The sequence below is a fragment of the Pholis gunnellus genome (assembly GCF_910591455.1).
Source record: "Pholis gunnellus genome assembly, chromosome: 9".
In the NCBI taxonomy this organism is placed as follows: domain Eukaryota; kingdom Metazoa; phylum Chordata; class Actinopteri; order Perciformes; family Pholidae; genus Pholis; species Pholis gunnellus.
In genome coordinates, this window is record NC_136535.1 from 12,231,119 (window position 1) to 12,246,679 (window position 15,561).

General features: G+C 41.1%; 1 protein-coding gene across 1 annotated transcript in view; it reads left to right on the top strand.

The window, feature by feature from the left end:
- LOC306701427 (roundabout homolog 2) overlaps positions 1-15,561 on the top strand; it is a 45,247-nt gene that overhangs the window by 8,167 nt on the left and 21,519 nt on the right. Inside the window, exons 2-6 of the mRNA XM_079166731.1 lie at positions 794-1,120; positions 10,588-10,745; positions 12,120-12,240; positions 12,318-12,456; positions 13,820-13,947. Of these exons, the coding sequence (XP_079022857.1) occupies positions 794-1,120; positions 10,588-10,745; positions 12,120-12,240; positions 12,318-12,456; positions 13,820-13,947 (873 nt within the window). The remainder of the gene's footprint in view (positions 1-793; positions 1,121-10,587; positions 10,746-12,119; positions 12,241-12,317; positions 12,457-13,819; positions 13,948-15,561) is intronic.

Below are 15,561 nucleotides of genomic sequence, written 5' to 3' on the forward strand. Positions count from 1 at the left end.
TCTTTTTCTTTTTTTCAGAGCGAGGGAGAGACCATCTGTTCTTAAAAGCAGCGGCATTTTGAATTATTCATTTCCCCAACTGTAACACACAGACATTTGGTCTTCATCTAAAAGCTCACCTTAGGATGTGAGGCGGTGTGCCTTTCTCTCGCAGCTAAGGGAAGGTAGTAATGGAAGCCCAGAGAGAAGAATAGGGTAGTTATCTATATCTCTGACTCATTCTCTCAACACCTTTCTCCCATTAAAGGCTTAGAACTGCTCGTCTTATTATCAGCCTTTCAACAACTATTGCACCTCTGCAACAATCCTGATTGACAGAGATTGTCCATTACCATATCACATGGCTGATTGAATCCTCTGTACAGGCAGAGTCTTCTGTGAAAATACTCTGTTATATAGGTATGTACATAAATATATAGGTACTCTCTTACGGCAATGTGGAGTTACTGTGTTTTGCTATTTGCAGTATATAGCAAGAACAAATAGACATCAAAGTTAGTGATCTGAAAAGCACAGGTTTAAAGGTTGTTTTTTTTTATGGAAAATGTGATGTCTTCATCTGAATTCAGAGTTGACCTTCAAAGAGAGATTACCCATGATTTGATGCTTCGCTGCACACACATTTATCCAACACAAAGCCGGTGTCTTTGTCCAGCAACCTCTTAGGGAAGGTATTTTTCCCTTTTGAAATGGCTATGTTGCTGTCTGTTCTGTCACAAAGAGATTGTATGTTTTCATGAATGGTAGGTGGCCAGATGGATAGATAACATCTGCCGTCATCTCTACTTCACAGGGTCCCGGGCACGGTTTGAAGACAGCGCACCTCGGATTGTGGAGGACCCCTCGGATTTGGTCGTCTCCAAGGGGGAGCCTGCCACCCTCAACTGCAAGGCAGAGGGCAGACCCGCTCCCAGTATAGAGTGGTATAAGGATGGCGAGCGCGTGGAGACAGACAAAGATGACCCCCGGTCTCACCGCATGCTCCTGCCCAGCGGCTCGCTCTTCTTCCTGCGCATCGTACACGGACGCCGGAGCAAACCAGACGAGGGCGTCTACACCTGTGTGGCTCGCAACTACCTGGGAGAGGCCATTAGTCGTAATGCTTCACTGGATGTTGCCAGTAAGGCGCTACATTATTGATCATAGTCCTTAACGTGTGTTTGTGTTGATGTGTGTGCGTGTACTAGTACACAGATGCTTCACAGTGGTGTCCCAGATCTTTTTCGCAGCCGTCTGGCAGCTTTATGGAGGTCCGCTGGAGATTTGGGCGCGCTTAAGAATAATGATGTGAAACAACCAGACTGCGGGAAGCAACTCCTAAGAAGATGGTGGTGCCGGTTAAGATAAATTCAGTAATAAGTAATAGTCTGTAGATTTGTTCCTAATTTTAGACTAGTGAGACAATTATATATTTTGTCTTTAGCCCCTAAGTGTGTATTTCCAGCTTGAAATTTAAGCTAACTACTGATTTAGCAAGTCATACATTGAAATATGTGACTATGTAGTTAACAGGGATATGATAACAATACCACGTAGGGATGCACTGATCGAACTCCCAATACTGGTAGTGATACCTGGGCTTTGGGTGTCTGCCGGTACCCAGTACCGATCCGATACCAGTGACCAATGAATAGGCTGTATGCCTCACTGTGTGGAAGGGACTGGGATCATTCTTTTATGAATAAGACCACATCAGGCGTGACTTAAAAATTGCTTTCCTAACTTTCTAAAACAAAACATAACAAAGAAATACATAGACATAAATGTACTGAATTGTTATTTATTGAAATATTTGCAGTCAGAGATACCCGATCCAGCTATTTGAGTCAGTATCTCACCGATATCCGATGTTAATGTCGGTACTAGTATCTGTGCATCTGTAATACTATGACGTGTTCAGTTTAGTTATCGAGATTTTTGGTTAATGTAACATTTAAATAACAAGAAGATGTCTTCTCTCTGGTATTAGAGGTTGTAAAGTTTTCTTTAGAAGTTTAAGGAAAATTCTGTTTGTTTTTTGTTTTTTTACCTGGGTGTGTATTCTCACATTTTATTTTGCAGAATATGTTTGGGTGACGATACTGACTATAGTAAAAAAAAGCAAAATTCTGCTACCACTATTCACTCGATCCTTAAGACAATTTGAATTAATGTGTGGTATGCAGATTTTAAATATAGGAAATATGTATCAATAGTCTAGGCTTTGGATAAATCAGGAATCAGTATCAGGAGATAAAAAGCTGGATCGGTTCACATCTTAACTCACCGCCTCTACAGCAAAGATTTGGGAAATACAGCCACTGGCAAGCTCGACATCAATTGGATGTTTTAGGAGCGCAAGCTTCCTAAAACATTCAAAACACTTAAAATTCAACAGAAAAACCATGACCTCAAACGCTTGTCTTTGTGTAAACCACTATGCTTTGCAGCTCACTGCTACTTTCTGTGTTTACTGTCGGTCGGGCTAAACAACAAGTTTTTTAGATGATTTCTGTTCATCTGGCCACATCCAAGTAATGCTGCACGTATACGCTTCAGTTCATATCTCTAATCAACTTTCACGGAAAAGCTCTTCGTCCTTTTGCAAAATGACAATTGATCAATATTCCAAAACCCAAAGACATTCAGTCATATGTCAAATAAAGGCAGCACATCATCACATTTGAGTAACTGGAAACAGTGAAATTGTGGCGTTTTTGCTTGATCGTGTCTACAGACAACAAACTGTCGCATTGAGAACTGTAACACAGCTGTTGCCTTTCTCTATGACAGGCAGATAATCACCAAATCACCTGCAAGTTCTCTCCATGTGCATCAACAGGATCATGTGTGTGAGCATGTATGTACAGCTGTGTGTTTCTTCGAGTGTTGTCTGCTGCCGCTGAGTGCAGCAGGGGAGGGTGAGCTTTCTGCTATTATGGTGAAAGTGCACTGAAGTAAAATGCTCAAGCCGTGTCTTATTATTTTCCCTCCTCGGCCGAGGACACATACCATTGTCTTTCTTCGCTCCTAATTGTGCCAGTGTGACTCGGCTCCGGGCTGAACTGCAGCTTCTCTTTGGCGTGAGGAAATGGATTACTCACTAGGTTGATTAGGAAAAGAACCACAACAGATTAGCGAGGTTGAACTGCCCTCCTTAAAAAAACAGAAAACAGCAATTTGAGCACAGTCTTATCTTCCGCCATATTGAGGCTTCCTTGCTGGCGAGGGTGTGCAAGTGCTCATGGCGAGCTGACCTCATATGTAGCTCGCATCCAAAAATAGGGATATACAGATATACTGTATATCGGGAACCATGTGCGGATGCAACTCATGCAAATATCCAAGCTGGGAGAAGATATGATGCGTGCACTGTCATACTGCCTCCTTTAAATCGCTGATAATGGAATTTAGTGTTGTGTGCATCTGGAGATTACAGTGCAGTCATATTGGTAAAGGGATGATTCACCTGCAGGCACTGAGTGACTGACGGTATTAATAAGTGCCTGTTTTTGCTGCTAATCTCGTTGCCTCCGGCTGGAGAGGGCATATGCTCAGGCAGCATGGTGGTGGTCTCAGACTCCCCCCTCCCCACTGCGTGAGGTTGTGCTGACTGTGGGGTAAATTGTGACCCAATTAGCTCTGGCAGGGAGGTTGTGGGGGGGGGGGGGGGGGGGGGGGGGCAGTGTTAATGAGAGGCCAGTTTTTAAGCTGGTGGTCTTGCAGAAACGTGTGTGTGTGTGCGTGTGTGTTGGTGTCTGCGGGACAACAGGTGGGAGGAGGAAGAGCTCAAAACTCCCACTGAGCAGTAATTAATACCGATGCATCTGTTCGACTGTTGTGCTGTGCTGTTAGGAGTGCTGACACTAACCTGGCTTTAACCACATTAGTTACACATTAATTGCCAGCGAATGATGGGTAATGAATTGTGCTGCATGACGAAAACTTTTCTCTGCAGTGCACTTGCAGATTTCACACTTCACTCGCTCTAGCCGTGTATGTCTTAGCCACAGGATAACAACTTTTGACTGAACTGGCGGCTGCGAGACTTAGTGAAGCTCTACGCAGAAAAGGGTGTTATGGGTAATGGCAGATTGCAAATGGATCGCGGATGAGCCAGTGCAGCCACCTCCCAAATCTCAACAACTAGCAGTGTACTGTATGCCAATCAAGCTGATTGGTTGAGCCACATCGTGGGGATATGTTTTCTGTATTAATTCTTGCAGGGTTTGGGCGTACACTTCCGTATTCCTCTTTAAGGCACTTAATATCGTTGCAGAAATGTTTTCACCGATGTAGTTGTTTGTTTACACTGTCACTGTGGTGAAATTGATTCCCTGATATCAATCTGTACGCTTGCAAAAGAAACTTGAGCGTGTCCGAACCACATCCGTGTAAGTGAAGCCCGGTGACTCACAGTTCCAGCTTTAATGGTACGCTGCAGAGCTTTTTGAATAATGTGGACACAAACTGTCACACCTTAATTGGATTAATGGGATCATATTGACTCATGCTACAGACAGTAAAGAAGCAAAGAACAATTTAAAAAGCACTGAGGCTTATCAGCACTTCCACAGTAGTCACGAATAATACGGTTGGGCGTGTTTTGGTGGAGGAGGTGGGACACTATTGACTGTCCACGAGCCAAGTCATCTCTTTTGGATTTGTCCTCTTGTGGTAGCTGAAAGAAACGGTCCCATTACTGAGAGGAAGCCTTCCAACATATTGTTGTTAATGCTACAACTTTAGTTTAGCTTTAATATTCAAGTGTACTTATTCAAATGCCTTGTTTTGTCCAACTCGCAGTCCGAAAACCAAAGACATTCAGGCATATATGACCACAAACAGCTGGTCATGTATGTTGAGGAATCCACATGGACTGTTTGTAAATGTAACACAGCTATTAGCTTGATTGTTGGTGCAGCCGCAAACAGTGAAATGTGTCCCTGAAATGCAAAAAACTTTGTCTTTAAAGCTTCTTTGTCCACTTGTCCAGGTTGTCCTACTATCCCTCAATAGTAGAGGGCAGTCATGATCATATTAAGGTGTGACAGGTGGTGTTCCCACAACATTTATTTCCCCTAAAAAGCAGAGAAGACACCTGTAAGCGCACAGCTAACTCTCTGAGACGCCACTTCAGTCAGAGGAATAACCCGAAGGTATCGTGGGCTGGAAATATGTGGAAATGTGGATGTGTATTTGTAAATAGAAGAAAATATAGCTCACACAAACGTTGACTTCACCGTTGAGTCATGGAGGTTTGTGTAAAAACATAAAAGGCATTCAAGAACTTAGATGGATTTCTTTGTTCTGTACAGTCAGTCCCTATTTGCTTCACGGCTGAGGTAATTTTTTTTCATGCTCAAATGCATTTTGCGCACCCTGAGGTCCACACGTTGTGTTTTTTGTTCTGCCACTGTTGCTCCCTTCCGGAGTACCTTCCAGTAAGGAGCACACGTTTGCCTGGAAATGCCAGCAGCAGTCTTTTTTTCTTCCCTTATTATTATTGTAAGCTGCCAGTGATCGGCTGACTTGTCTGGCTGTTGAAAAAGACAGAATAATGAGACAGTGGGAGTGGACTGGAATCCATTTCTCCAGCCTCCCAAACTGTGTTTTTTTTTTTTTCCTTCTTTAAAACAAAACAGAAAGGGGGCAGAAACAGTAGTGGTGTATATTTCTAAATCATGAATGTGAATGTCTTCCAGTCTCAGCGAAGAGACTCAGCCACATGGTGCAGCAGGATTAGAATAAAGTAGGACAAATAAAAAAAATGAAAGTTGCTTAAAAGGCTTTAGAGCCAGCTGTTCCTCTTACTCCTGATGAGGGATTATGAAGGAATCAAAGTTCTGGTTGCAGCTTGTTTCTTGGCTTCTTCTGCTCTACGTTCATTTTTCACTGTGGATATCGGATACATGTGATCCCTGATGAATACGGTTTATATGTGTAATTTACAATTTATCCGTACTTGGATGCAAGAAAATTGCCAGCTGAAGTTTGACTGAAACTGTATAAATCACCTCTGCTGTGGTTTATATGAGCTGTGCCAAGGCTCTCTAATGAAGCAAAATGTGTTGCCTGCGTGCAATGTTTGCTTGTAATTGAAACATCATCACATTTTTGGCAAAGTGGATGAATTTATAGCCATGAGTTTTTCATAAAGACCATTTGCTCGTGAGTCTCTTCTCATCCTCCATCAACACAATCAGACAATGGATGGATTAAAGCAATCTCTCTTCTCTGTAGGCAAAGCATCCATTAGCTGTGACAGGGCAGTATCAATGGGATTAGACCACCTCCCTAACGGGTTTACTACTCTCCGGAACAAAAGAACAATAGGAGCCATGCAGCGGGTCATATAAGACTCTCAATAAAGTGCACTTCTGCTGTCCTTTAACCTCTTTGTCCACCCTCCTACCTGTGAAAACACAGAGGCTGGTAGCCGTTCACACATCTGTCCGGCCCACGCTGCCTGCTCTGCCTGCTTCCCACACTGACTGTCACCTCGTGTTTAGCACAAAAGCCTTTTCTTTTTTCCTATCCTGTATGTCACACTCACCCATCATGTTTCTTTCTTGCTGGGTATGTAGATGGTCTTTGAACTGTTAAGTAATTTGCCCCGTGGCCGCTTGATTTTTGACAAAGTCACATGCAATTAACAAGTATACAACAACATACATTAATCAGCCCTGTGCATGTAATACCAAGTGCGAATGCCATACATCAAGCTTTCTTGTGATTAATCTGTCTTCCTCCCTCTGTTCATTTTTCCAAAAACACCAACAGATGGCCTTTCTGCGGTCCGAGAACTCCTCTCTGCTAAACACTACAGATAGATAGATAGATAAATGTCACTTAAAAATCAAGTGATGGATATTCTCCTGGAGATTAAATCGCCTAATCTGTATATCCCTGAAATATTAGAGTTATGAAAATGAATGGGTGCTCTCTAATAGCTCCCACGGAAATACTGATGAAACCGCTGTAAGTCATTTATCCCTGCTTTGCCATTATTTAAGCTCACAGGAAGTGCCTTGGGGAAAAATGAAGATTTGTCTCTGCAGAGGCAGGGTCAAACCTCAGCTGCCCTGCAGTAACCACGCTCCCTGTCTGAGCCCAGCGTGGACGGACGGAGGCGAGAGCGCAGGGCCGGGTTTAAGAGATTATTTGACAACCTAGTCTTATTATGTCTGAGAAGTTAAGTTAGGGACAGTAGCCCCTCAGGAGGGGGAGGGAGGATTCGTCTTTGTGTTTCCGAGGCGATTGGTCAACTCTGTGGTGGGATCATCATCACACATAAACATCCGTGAGAAACTGGCCTGCTTTTAAGTCGCAGCAAGGACGGATCACATTAACTTGAACACAGCTTCAAAGAAAATGTCGGAGCTCGTGTTGCACAGTGTTTGGGGGTAGTGATGTTAGGAATATATTCTGCTCTCTGGTGTGCGTTTCAAACCCTCAAATGTCCCACTTTCTGCGAGTCCGTGCCCGGGGACGCTGGGTTTCAAATGCTAAAGGTGTGTTCGTGCATGTGTGTTTGTGTGTGTGTGTGTGTGTGTGTGTGTGTGTGTGTGTGTGTGTGTGTGTGTGTGTGTGCTGTTCTGGGATTAGCTCTCTGCCCATAACTTTTTCACTTCAGTCACCATGGCAGTGAAACAAAGGTTTCTGTGCGCACATCTAACCAGACGGATGTCTAAAAATAATGCAGTGCTTTCAATTAGCCCCACAGCTCTGCAAAGCATTTGAAACAGGCAGCCAAGTGAACAGGGTCGGCTTGTTTGGTGAACAGACCTTTGGGAGGAGAGCAAGTGTCTTACTGGTTGTAGTCCACACATGCTTTTGCTATAGCTCCCGCAAAGGCTCCTCAATTCTCCTGGTTTGTGAGGCTCTTTAAGGTGTTTTACTTCTCTGTTGCAGATGTCCACACTATGTCTACAAGCCACCCTGTCAGTGAGGGTTTTCCTCCGTTGTCACAGTGTTTGACTACAAATAACAATGAAACTATCACTGCAGCGTAATAAAAAGATAAATAAAAGAGGTTAGAAGTTCTGAGCGAGTCTTTGTTTTATAAAGACTTCTCACTTTTCCGTATCCTAAATGTCATGGCATTAAGAATCCCACTCGGTGAAGACAGTAACCTTCCACATCCATTTCAATAAAGTTCAGTTAACTGTAAGAAGACAGGAAAGTGTGATTGATTGATTCATATCAACGACTATGTTGAAGAAAGGGGCATATAATATACAGATTGACTGATGTCTACTTCACACCTGAGAGGAAACTGTCAGCCGCTTCACTTAGATTTGTAAAATCATAGTGGTTTTACCCAAGACAATTATGGCAGTCGAACTAGAGTGAGGAATAATTTTCTGTCTTTAAACAGCTGTGATAGTCATTTCAGATGAGATTTTATTCAAACCCACTGGATCTGAATATTGATGCGGTCTTAAAGGTCAGAGCAGCCATGTTGACACAGACCTGTCAGACATACTGATGGATAATTAATATGGCTTGGATTTAATTATGTATTTAAGGTAATTGGCTTAGAATGAAATAAGTTCATGGTTTAGTTGATTTAAAGCGGATTACAGTAATGTCAGTAAATCCTAATGAGTAAAGACTATAGATTACATCAATTGATTGTTTCCGGTTGCAATGTTAAACTTTTAGTTCTTGCTCAACTAATGTATAGTTTACAGTGATTTACCACTCAGAATTTGCAGTATTAATTTAATTAAAATAATGAACAAAGTAATCATAATCTAACAGAAATAAACAGAACTTCTTATCTAGCTAATGGCTGTGGGGTTTGCTGGCTAAAATAGAAATGCTATCATTAGCAGATTTTCTAAATTGTAAGCTAATGCTAATTCTGATTGAAAAATGTTTGCTGACAAACCAGAACCCTGAAAATATATGAAATATGCACTTGGTTGTTGCAAACATGATTTAATGCTAAACGACTGTGACCTTTTGTGATTTTGTTTTCTGCAGCAGGCAAACAGTGACTGCAACAAAGAATTTTATACATTTATGCTAATGTTACTTTTCTTTAATAAATGCTAACGTTACTTGTGTGATCAGGTTTCTTTGGTTTTAACCCCATGTTGGACACCCACAGTTCATCTCCTGCTACCGGTAGAGCTATCTTGACAATGGTGTTGTGTTGGTTGGCATCATTGCTACTAAGAGAGTTCACTTAGTCATGAATACTGTAAACGCCCATGATTAAGCTTTCATGACATCGTAACGATGTGTTTTCTACCCCCAAGCTAATTGCGTATCTGTCCATAGAAAAACGTAATTATACTAGCAAAACAATAGCCAAATTTGTGTGGTAGTGTTCGTAATGTCATACATTTTTACAAGAGAAAAGGATTTCTGGATGAAGAATAATCGATGAGCTTGGCAAACATAACGGCAGTTTGGCTGCAGTGTAAACTTCCCCAAACCAAGGACAGAGCCGCTATTATTACTTTAAACTTTGATATTGTAGCTTGCAACCCAACTCACAGTATAATAATCCATTCCTTACACTTTTTACAACCCTCAAAACTCCTGACTTGACAGACCTGCCGAGCCTTGTTATTGTTGGTGAGCTATGATTGGATGATTGCTTTTGTGGGTGGGGTTTTAGGGATTGCTCAATTGATGATAAAGTGTGTTGATTTTTAGTCCATTGCCATGGATCGTAGATAGCAGATGATCTTTGTATCTGTGAAAGATCACTAAAATATTCATGAAGGTGTAATAGGAGATTGTTTTGATGGATTATGCACGAATGATAACAAAAAAAGCCTGTAGGCTGTAGATACAGGATGTGGCCCACCATGAAGAGTAAAACCATTTGGGTGTGTGTTTGAAAATGTGAGCCTGTCAGCATTCAAGTATGAGTTTCCATTGTACAGGAGGTTTCATGAGAAGGCTCCATTTCACAGTTCACACTGAGACTTTCATCTGTCAATCACAGTCAAAGATTAGATATCAAACGCCGCCGCGTCAAAGTCCTGTCGTCATCCACAGGGCTACGAGAGTGCAAACTTCAGGGGTGACATGAGGATAGATTTTCAGTTCAGAGCTGATTTTATTCCAGTGTGAGTGTTTCAGATTTGTAAGATAGCATTTGGAATCAGAGACACAATCCCTTCATTAATGCACAGGCCATTTTTTTTCTCCCTCACACATGGGCTAAATTATGGATGTGCTGTTATTTGTTTACTCCATGTTGGACTGAGAGATGTGCATTATTCATCTGCTCTGACAGGAGAGACAGCAGCAGAGTAGGGCACAGGCCTGGGAAAACATTAAAAGAGAGCGCAGTCTAACAAGGACGTCGCCAGGATTTGAGTAGTCATGCACATGCAAACACAATAATTGACTTTCTCTCGATAAGCTTGTTTTCAGCCAACCGTCTGCAAGAAGACGTTTCACTCAAGAAAACAAGTGGAAATGATTTCCAAGACGAATATCTGTTTCTTTTGAAGATATTGGTCATGTGTCTGTGCTGCTGCTCACCGATCTGTGGGTCTGATTTGCAGGCTTTGTTTTTGAGCACATCAGACCGACAGGGCGTCTGAAGCTAATTAGATTTCTTTGTGATTTTCTTCTCAGTCCTGAGAGATGATTTCCGGCAGGCCCCGAGCGATGTGGTGGTGGCTGCTGGCGAGCCAGCGGTGTTGGAGTGTGTGCCTCCACGTGGTCACCCTGAGCCCACCGTGTCCTGGAAACGCAACAACGTCCGCGTCAGCACCAGGGATGGCCGCATCTCTGTGAGTTCAACATGAGCCCTGAACAAGGACTGACTCCAGCTTCCAAAACCCCGCCATTTAACCTCCTAAACCCTCCATGCTCAGCCAAGCATCAGCCAAGTTTCAATCCAAATTCTGAAAATGCCCCACTAGAGCAAATGTGTATGAATTCATGACTGAAATCCCCAAACAAATTCACAATGTACTCCTGCTAAAGTAAACCACAGTGCCCAGCTGTTTTTAGAAATAATTTTGCCTTTTTTTAAATGATAGTATGTGACACGTCAGATTTACCTTTAATAGTAACAAATAGTCTTGTGGCTGAGAAGGTAAGGTAGAAAGTATTGAGACACAGCCTGACGCATTGTTGGCTTTTGTCTTTTCATGGGATTGTTTGACACTAATAGAAATATAGAATATCACCATCTTCATCTTTTAAGGGGAAAATCAGGAGTGAACATGGCCAAAGAATAGAATTTTTCTTCAGAGCTTCTTTATAAACCCACCATTTATTCAGCATTCAGCATTGCTGGGCAAAGGCAGAGACACTCTTGTACCTTGACAATAGTTTTAATAGACCATAATTCAATTCAGACATCTTTGATTTCTATAGACTGGAAAATGTCTCGGATTTTGCTGTAACTTTTGTTCTCTCCTCTCATGTGTAAAATCAACAGCTGGACACCATTTCTGGTGGCTTTTGCATTGTAGGAATTCACAAGCTGCAGTGTGTGAAAGACAATGTTTACATCAGTAATAGAGGAATGATGGAGGAAGTATTCAACCTTTTGATTAAGCAAACTAACAATTCAATACATCAAAATACTCGATATAGAAGAAAACGTTTTGGATTGAATGTGTTACTTAAATGAAAGTACTTATGTATTACTAGTAAAAGGTACTAAAAGAATCAAAAGTAAAAGGACATTTGTCCCTGTGAGTGTTACAGTATTAAACATATTATTGGGTTTTCATTACTGATAAATTAAAGGGTAATTAGCATTTTCCTCATACGTTTGTATGAAAAATAAAAATCTTCAAAGTAACCATAGCTTTTAAATATATGTAGTTGAGCCAAAAGTACAATATTTCACTCTCTATTGTATTGGAGTAGAAGTGTAACATAAACATTGAATAGGTATTTACATTTAAGGTACTTGTACTTTACTTGCGTATTTCTAATACTAATGCTTGAGTTAATGTACTTAGTTACATTAGACCACTATCCAGAAATGACTAGTACTTTGAATATGAAGGATTTACAGTACATAGAGTGTCCAAATGTGTGTTATTTGTCCGTTATAGGAGTTTATGATAGCAATGAGTATCTGTCTGTTGTCTTCACTCAGGACACCTGGAAGACTAATCTCTTGAACGGTCACTGCTGTTTTTCAGATGCGTGGGGGTAAACTGATGATCTCTCACACCAGGAAGAGCGATGCTGGCATGTATGTTTGTGTGGGCACTAATATGGTTGGAGAGAGGGACAGCGATCCTGCAGAGCTGGTGGTATACGGTGAGTAAAGGGCAGCAGCATTGGGCCCTTTACGGAACACAAGATGAACATGTTTGATGTCTTTTCTTCTCCTGCAGAGCGCCCCGTGTTGGTACGGAGGCCGGTGAACCAGGTGGTCATGGAGGATGACACCGTCGACTTCCTGTGTGAGGTCCATGGAGATCCCCCTCCCACTGTCCGATGGCGCAGAGAGGAAGGGGAGCTTCCCCGCGGGAGGTGAGAGTGACGGACATAAGCACAGACTAATAGAGAGTCAGACGGGTAATGCACACGCGCCTTCTTATGAGGCTGAATAAGAAATACAGCTTCACCAGAGGAAAGTGCGTTTGATTATTAAGACGTGTGACCCAGAAATATGTGGAGTAATTGTTCATCAGACCAAAGAGGATTAGAAAGTTTGCATAACTCTCCTGTGACCAGTTTTATCCTTTTTTCCGTCTAAACTCAACATAATATATATTTAACTGCATCTGTTAGATAATTACATTTTTTTTCAATTTGCAATATTATATTACTCTAAAACGTAATACTATAAACTCTAATAAATAACACTTGCATAGAGTTATTTACTCATAGGCCAACATATGTTGAGCTGAGGTTATACATTATACATGTAGGTGTTCCGTACTTATACTGTGTTTATTTAGTTGATTAATAATGCATTTTCTCCCTGCAACGCTGCTCTACAACAGTTGTTGAATATATTGTCCTATTATGGTGCTGACATTGATATCAGATTTAATGCCAAAAATAAAGTAATGAAATAAAAAAAAAGGCAAAACTAAGTAGATTATTTCAAAGTAAAAAAAAAAGTCAATTTGTGGTTTTACAGGTTCCTTGTTTCCTCTGTTTCCATGCTAAACTAAGCTAAGCTAACCATCTCCTGGCTTCAGCACCAATGTGCAGACATGAGAGTTTATTTGTCCACTTTGAAAACAGGAAATTGTGATGATGGCAAATCATGAAATAGTTGTTTTTCATGTTTGTGAAAAGCTAAATTATATTCTTTCTTTCATCTTTTCCTTGTTGTCTTTTGTCTTGTATTTCTTTTATCTTTCCCTACTATGGTTTATGAGTCGATGAAATTAAGTGAATTATACCGGTTTGATTCATTGTATCCCTTGCATAGACAAAGACAGCTGAATTAGCTTTCTGTACTCTGGTTGTATTTGGTCTATTAAATAAGTTTCTGCAAAATCCATCTTAACTTCATATTTGATCTACTGTGAAGAGATAAAATGCTGTTTTTCCAGAATCGCGTGACAAATCCGAAAATAATAAGATGAGATATAAATAATCTTACTTGTTTCTAATTGATTTTCAACTGTTCCAAGAAAATTCCAGGAACCAGTGACGATATCTAATGCAGATCATGCACATTGTTCCGGTTGTTTCAAGATAATGTCACTTGATTGAAAAAAAAAAAATCCTTGCAACAGGTTGATTGACAAGGAAAGAAATGACATTATATTGTACAACTGGCAGATTTTCTTCGCTTTTTGCAGATTAGTACGGCCAAATTAGTTTTGCTATCCTCCTCTGTCAGATCTTTCATTATCTCTCATTTTCTCATCCCCAGGTTTGAAATCCGCAACGGCAACAGCCTCCATTTGTTCCGCGTGAAAGAGCAGGATGAAGGGACGTATACCTGCACATCTGAGAACAGCGTGGGCAAGACAGAGGCCTCGGCCATGTTGCAAGTCCACGGTAAGCACTACGTCATGCATATTGTATATTCGCGCACACACACACACACGCGCATACTTAGGCATGCATAAAAAGGCTCATGTTCATGCATACAGGCACATGGCAACAGAATTATGCCAAAGCCGGCTCCCATTTCATGTCCAATGCTCTGTGTTTTTGTATCAGTGAATCTTTGCGAGTCCCTGTCCAGCGGTGCTGCCAGGAGCTTATGCTAAACCGTATGGATTACGCCATTTGACAGATGTTTGGTAGATGTGTGCTTTAACTCACTGCCAGAGAGCAGTCCCAGTATTAATAAGACATGACTCCCTCCCTCTCTCTTCCTGTCTCTTTATCTCCCTCCTCTCGCCTCCTCCCTCTCTCTCTGCGCCCTTTTTCTTTCTCTGTGTGTGTCTTGGTTTAAATAGTTTCAGACGACTTTATCCACTAATGCTTTTATCAGTGTAAATGAAATCCAAACCGAGCAGATTTTCATTCATTCTGCTGCTGCTTCTCCTTTTTTTTTTTTTTTTTTGCTATCACCGGTTTGGTTTTGTAGCTCAGCGTTTCAGATATCTCATTAATTTTCCATTTCTCTCCATCCTGTTTCAAACCCTATTGTCATTCCAGTCGGCCCTTTCCGTAAGTTCATTTTCCATCTCATTTTTCTCTAAAACAAGGCATTTGTTGCTCAGTTATTTCTGAAATAGTGTTCTTGTGTGTATGGTATTCTTAATGGTTTTAAAACAACAACCAATGCCTAATGGTGTAAATAAGTTCCTCCATTAGGCACCGAGTTGTTGACAACATGCCTGTTGCTGCAGTTAAGCATCAGCCTCAGACACAGTGACTTAATGCACAGCAGATTACAGACTCCTATCAAACGCACACATCTGCTTTGTAGAGAGGAGTGTGTCAAGATAGTGTGGCACCATTTCAAACCCTTCATCATTTGCAGCTGCAGTCAGTCAAAATGCAGCTGCAAGGTTTTTAATTACAATCTCGTCTTGGTCTCCTTTTTGTAAGTAAACACATGATTTGTTCTCAGGTTACATTACTGATACATTTAAAAATGAAGCGATTGTTGTATTATTATAATCATTTTGGGTGGATTTCATGTCCTTTCATGTCCTTTGGGTGGATTTCGTGTCCTCAGATATTCAAATGCAGGTGTTGAATGATCTGATAATCATCAGATAACATCCCAAAACAGCAGAGAAGCAATAAATCCGAGACAAAGTCTGTGGAAACTTTTATTAATTCCCACTATTGGCACCATTCTTTGTTAATATCTCCCCTAATGACAAATCTTCTCTCCCACACAGTCTATATGTAGCTTCTTCATATGAAGCTATTTCACACCAGCTGCGAGACTTCCAACTTCCATCTAAACCACCAGCATAAAACAGATAACTCAAAATGTATAGTATAATTTATTCATTTTCAATTTCAATTTATTTTGTATAGCCCAAAATCACAAATCACAAATTTGCCTCAGAGGGCAAATTAGATTCCACTCAAGAATCATCTAAAAGACCTAAATAGATGAGACCAATCTAATGCCATAAGTGTATGAGACTAACACGTTGGATTTGTTTGAGCATTACAGCATCTCAAGAAAAGAAAATTCACAAA